The sequence below is a fragment of the Phyllobates terribilis genome, unplaced genomic scaffold (assembly GCF_046119375.1).
Source record: "Phyllobates terribilis strain yellow unplaced genomic scaffold, ASM4611937v1 Scaffold_1__5_contigs__length_1240528914, whole genome shotgun sequence".
Lineage (NCBI taxonomy): Eukaryota > Metazoa > Chordata > Amphibia > Anura > Dendrobatidae > Phyllobates > Phyllobates terribilis.
Genome location: NW_027362761.1, coordinates 271,048,124 through 271,054,123, shown reverse-complemented (window position 1 = coordinate 271,054,123; position 6,000 = coordinate 271,048,124). Strand labels below are relative to the sequence as shown.

Below are 6,000 nucleotides of genomic sequence, written 5' to 3'. Positions count from 1 at the left end.
TGCACTGGGGAGGGCACAGATAATGTTTTGGTATGCGCGCTTGTGTATAAGGCACACCGGGACAATTAGGGGCGGCTGCGGGCCGTTTATGGACACCCGGCCGCCCTTTGGCGGCTGGGGACCAAGCGTGGACACCCGGCTGCGGGGAGGCTGGGGACCGAGTATGGACACCCGGTCGCCCCCTGGCGGCTGGGGACTGAGTATGGATACCAGGCCGCCGACGCAGCCATGATGTGGTGGCCAGATTCCGCCTCCACATGCCTAAAAGGCCCAATTTCAAGGGCAAGAAAGCAAGCAGTATGGTATTGCAGCCTGGAGGTGGGTGGGTGGCAGGCTGCATACTTGCACTTGCATTGCAAGGAATGGGGGGAGGTACAATTGAACACTGCCCTGGGACAAGGACTTGCACGGGGATAGTTGCAAGTCTGCATCTTCTGATGCGGCAAGGATCACTTCTGATGGGCACACTTTTAGGCAGTGACCTGGGTGTCAGAGATGCTTCCAGGGGTCTTCCCCATGCTGTTCCCATGTCTTTTCAGCACTGTGTGCATGTGTGTGATGCTGTGTCACACACCACATAGCCAGATAAGGTTGTAAAATGTTAAAATTACATTTCCTGGTGAATGCATTTGTCACGGTTGAAAGCAATACAAAAGTGCAAAAACGCATAAAAAATGCTACTTGTGAACATAACCCAAGGTGTGGAGGAGTATTTTTGTTTTTGGTTATTTATTTTACCTTATACTCAAGTCTTTACCCTGGAAAGGATGTTCCTTAACATATTTCACAAGAAAACAGTTTCAGCTTCGTTTTTGAACGTTTTATTGTGAGCCCTTAAAAGTGGCTAATTACCTCTGACCACGTTGTTGACAGCAGTGACCTGGGGGTCAGAAATGCTTCCTGGGGCAATCCCCATGTCATTTGAGCACTGTCACTATAGTTTTGGGCACTTTTTAGGCTTTCTACAGACTGCCGGGGGTGCTGCCGCAAAAATGCTCGGGTCTCCCATAAACTAACATTGGGCTCGTTGCTCGGGTCGAGCACCCAAGCATTTTAGTGCTCGATCAACACTAATAATCACCTATCTGACGTCTTCGAATGCATGAACACCTGCTCATAGGCCTATATGAAGCTGTCCAGTTAGGCTCAGGAGACCCACAGTCACTCCATGCATCACGGTCTGTACTAGATGAGTGAATCAAGTAATTTACTAACAGGTGGTCTAATAGATCATGCCTCTAATATGGTCTATTAGGCTTTGGTTGGTCTATTTGTACACCCAAAGGCCATTGTTAAGCATCCGGATGCCATAGAGGCGGAAGTGACATAACGAATTATCTCCCTGTGTCAAACTCGTTACTTGCCACAGTTGCTATTAACCATGGCACATACACGGCTAGTGGAGCTGTTGCAAACAGGCATTGCTCATTCCCTGCTGCAGTGCCAGTAGTAGCAGTAGGGAAGAAGTGTTGTTAAGACAAATATTTCACAGCATAAAAGGCAGAACAGTGACAGAAAGTGGTTAAAGGGAATCTTGCACAAGGTTTAGGTTTCTCAATCTCAGGGCAATATACAATATGGCACAGCAAATATTATCAGTGGCGAGCGCCTCGCCAGAAACATTACTTCAGTCAGTAACTGAAGCAATGCGCCGTTCCTCCCCAGCTGTGTCCAGTTTGTTAGAGCTGCAACAAAAAATATTACGACTTTTCAAAGTGTTTTAGGTTAGTTTTCTGGCGTATACCCTTTGAAGAATTTAAAGATCTAGTCAGGAACTGGAGGCAGATGCGAGACAATTCTGGCACCAACAAAGGCCAGCTTCATCCCACATCTTTTTAGGTGATTGACAATTCTCTCTTTGTGTGTACATAGGGAAAAAACTCTTAATTGACTAAAGTAGAGTGGGTGGTAGAAGCTGGTCGGGGGCGGCACCCAAATAGTCTCATCTCCGCCTGGAGTCCCCATCTGGATCTTTCAACTACATTTTCTCTGAAACGCTGGAGCATTTAAAAAAACAGATACCTGGCTACAATCATGCAGCCAAGCTCTGATTCATGCTGCCGGTGTTTTGGCTAGAATGATTCAGGTGGCAGGTTCCCCTTTATCATACTAAGGAAACATCCTCAGTAAAGAAGAAAAAGGACCACCTCCCTGTGAATGCATTAGCCTACGAATTCCATTTGGGGGTAATCACTTTAAACAAAAATTTTCAGTAGCTGCACATAAGATTTGCAGAAAGTTAAGGAGGATTCTGGACTATTTCTCCATGCACATGAATTTCAATTCATCAATACTTCTTGGATGCGTTTCACATACAGCCCTCTTCAGGCCATGCCACCGCATCTCGATTGGGTTAAAATCTGGCCCTGAGACAGCAAATGGTCCTCCTTACACCATTCACGGTTTGCATGAGGTTTTCGCATGCAGTATTCTTTTTTTTTTTAGTGTTCTGCATTTGTGCAAAACGTTCACTTGTGTCTCATCTGTCCATAGAGCCTTTTCACAGAAGCAATGTGGAACATACAGGTCGTCCTGGGCAAACTTGAGATGGGGTGCAAGTTTGTTTTTTTGCAGCGGCTTCCTTTGTGGTGTACTTCACTGAGTACCACTGGCTTTCTCCCCACCTCTTTCCGGATTGCTTGTTGTGCTTTCGGATTGATCTTAAAGGGTTTCTCCTCTTTCAGTAAACTTCTGCCTCCAGGCTCAGTTAGATGTAAAAATAAACAAATTGAGCTTTACTCATGCTCCCTAGGTCCAGCGCCGTCTCTCCACTTTTGCCCCGTTTTCTGTTTAGCTGAAGTGGTGACATCATGTGAACAGTGCTGTAGCAAATCGCTGAGTTCAGCGACTTGTGTTATTTAAATCAGCATTTCCGCTAAGCTTCATGATTGGCTGCAGCACTGTCAACATGAGGTCACTGCTCCAGTCAAACAACAGAGCTCAGTGCAGTGGTGGAGATACAGTGATGGACCCAAGGAGGGTAAGTAAACCTCTGTTTGCTTTTTTTTTTACACCTAACAGCCTGCGGGCACAAGTTTGCTGAAAGCCAACAAACCCTTTAACAAAATGCTCACTCCTAGAGAGAGTATCTACAGTCTTATTATTTCTCCATTTGTAGATAATTTATCTAAGCGTGGATTGATGTATACCCAAGTGTTTCCAGCTTCATGCATCTCTATTAAGTCACCTTTAAATCTTATTTAAAGAAAAACAGATTTGACAGTAGAGTAGGCTTTGCAAGTATTTATTTAACAAGCAAAGCATAAAACTCATCATTTATACTCAATCTAATTACGAAGCCAGGAATCCAAAGGAAAGAGCTTTTTTTTCTCAAAATATTTGTTTTTTAAATATATTTTTTGGATCAGTCACCATACAATTAGACTGGTAAAGATTTGTGTGCAGAACGAGTAATATTGGTAATACAGTAACATTTCATACAAACATTCAAGTACAAATAATCCAATCTGAAAAATATTCATTTAAAATGTAACAAAATTACATCAGTGAATTGAAAATACCTTAGTGGTTGTTATTTAGCTGTGTTAAAAAAAAGAATAATACATGCAAAATGCAAACCTACAGCATGGGTATTGTCTATAGCAGTGCCCAGGCAGCAACCAGAGTGGTTTTCACCCTAATGCACTAGGTTGACCCTAATGTACTAAGTCACCTGACGGACAATGAGGCTTTTAATAGAGTTGCACAAGACGATGGTATATTCCTGAGATTGCATGTGTTACCGGTATGCAGAATTAAACAGAATACTTAAATGATTTGTTCTGTCTCATTTTTGTTGATCTTGACACTGGTTCACAGAATGACATTAATATAGCACCGACACATGAAAACAACTGTGCGCATTCAAAGGTATTCATAGTAATCGTCATTACCTCCCTGAATAGGTTGAATGATTAATCATCGGGGGCATGTGATAAATGTACTTATTCTGAAACAGCAACTTTTTGTGAACCATTTCCTTCAGCTTATGTGTTTTGTGAAGAACGCATAATAAACCTAAAAGGCATTAAAAGTGAACAAACACATGGTGTCAGAGACTTGTAACCCTTACAAAATGCTGAGCACCAACTACAAATACATAAAGGGGTTGTGCAGGTTTGGAAAAACATGTCTGCTTTCTTCCAAAAACTGGACCACACCTGTCTGCAGGTTGTGTGTTTTATTGCAGCTTACCCCTATTAAAGTACACGGGCTGAACTTCAATGACATACACAACCTGTCAATAGGTGCGCCGCTATGTTTGAAACAAAGAAAGCAGCCAAGTTTTTCTACTTTTAGACAATGCCTTTAAGTACATTCTTGAAAGGCACCTATTGGCAAAGTTTGGTAGCGAGTCTCAAAATCAAACTGGACGGCAAGTCATGTGATATCTGTGCCAAGCGTAACCACAATGACTTTTATTGTCATCAGGCCTTAAGGTCAACTGGCAGGTGTGTTCTCTGTAGTTGATAAAAGTCTTGTCAGCTGGGCTCGCTGTGCTGGTGTGATCTGCTGCGTCATGTGCACAATGCAGTCCATTGTTATTTCTGGATTAGCGAGGACCAGGCTGTAGAAAGTAAAAGAAAGAAGTGTGTTTACATCATACTTAGGAAAAAACAAAACCTAACCTTTATAAATGATCTGAATAACCTGACAAAATTCCTTTATGTCAGATGTAATATAATGAAGATCCCCCTCCCCAGGTCAACAATGTAATTAACTCATGCTCACCCTCGGATATGCTTCAAGGCGTAATCCCTCTTCAGATATTTGATGTTCTCGCGGATAGCAGACCTTGCACCATCTTCCTCTTGTAGATGTCTCTCCAGCCACTCCACCACCTCTTGATTATTGTCCCACAAATATGCCTTGAAAGGAATGAAAAAAAATGAAATTACCTGATGCTTCTCTTATGCAATACTAAAATAAAAAAGAAATCTCATTCAATACTGCACAGCAATGGCTTCATGATCCAATGCATATATTGCAAAAAAAAAAAAAATATTTACAGTAAATATCCCATGAAAAAAATTTTTTTGCACTTATTCTGCCACTATCCCATTATAAACAGATCAGTTCGTATTTCCTTATTTAGATGCTTCTATCTGAAAATTCATCATATCTTTCTGTTCAGCTGTTGTGGTGTGATTAATGATGAGCGCAGGAGCTGATTACTGGAGTTTGTCTAGGGTGCTTGGGTATGTACCTAGTATTGCGGGTGCTTGAGTGACATGTTAGAGTCCCCGCGGCCGCATGTTTCACGGCTGTTAGACAGCCACAAAACATACTGGGATTGCCTGACATACATGGGCAATCCCTGCATGTATTAAGGCTGTGTAATAGCCGCGAAACATGCAGCACCCGTGATACTAGGTGCATACCCAAGGATCCTAGATAAACTCAAGTAACGAGTACTTGCGCTCATCACAAGATGTGATCTCATGGTGAGCCCCTTGGAATTAGATAGTTTTCTATTCTCTGAAGCTAGTCACCATGGGGTGTACCACACAAGGGGTAGGGGACAATTTCCTATCACAGTTACTGATGACTAGACAGCTCCTTTCACAGTAGTTCACAGTTCAGCTTCTTGACAATATACTTTTAATTAATATGCAAATTGCCTCTTCAGAATAAAATAGGACTTGAACTCTATAGCGCCACCTATTGGAAGCAGCAATCCTACAAGTCACAATCAACCCTTAACGAGTCGTGCAATATGACTTAGGATAAAAGCCAAATCAGAATCTCAATTTGCAGACCGGTGTTTCGGGCTGTTGGCCCTCGTCAGTGCAGAGTATGAGATCTGATTTGGCTAGATGAGAGGCTCTGGACTGAGGTCTAAGGGGTAGCGTTTCTCCTTATGGAGAGTGACACACCAGCTCTGGCACGTCAAGGTAAGGAGGCTTATTCGCCATAAACTTAGGAGAATATAGAGGGATAGATATTCACAGCAGGCAGAGATGGTACAGGCGTTAGCTGTTCATGTGATACTGTTTTGAT

General features: G+C 42.7%; 1 protein-coding gene across 4 annotated transcripts in view; it reads right to left on the bottom strand.

Moving 5' to 3' along the window:
• Window positions 1-3,228: 3,228 nt before the first annotated feature.
• The window catches only part of ACACB (acetyl-CoA carboxylase beta), a 162,948-nt gene continuing 160,176 nt past the window's right edge, over window positions 3,229-6,000 (bottom strand). For all 4 annotated transcript variants that reach the window (XM_073672534.1, XM_073672540.1, XM_073672557.1 and 1 more), the window contains 2 exons: window positions 4,732-4,868; window positions 3,229-4,567 (listed from right to left, as the gene is read on the bottom strand). In XM_073672534.1, the coding sequence (XP_073528635.1) occupies window positions 4,441-4,567; window positions 4,732-4,868 (264 nt within the window). In that variant the 3' untranslated portion in view covers window positions 3,229-4,440. The remainder of the gene's footprint in view (window positions 4,568-4,731; window positions 4,869-6,000) is intronic.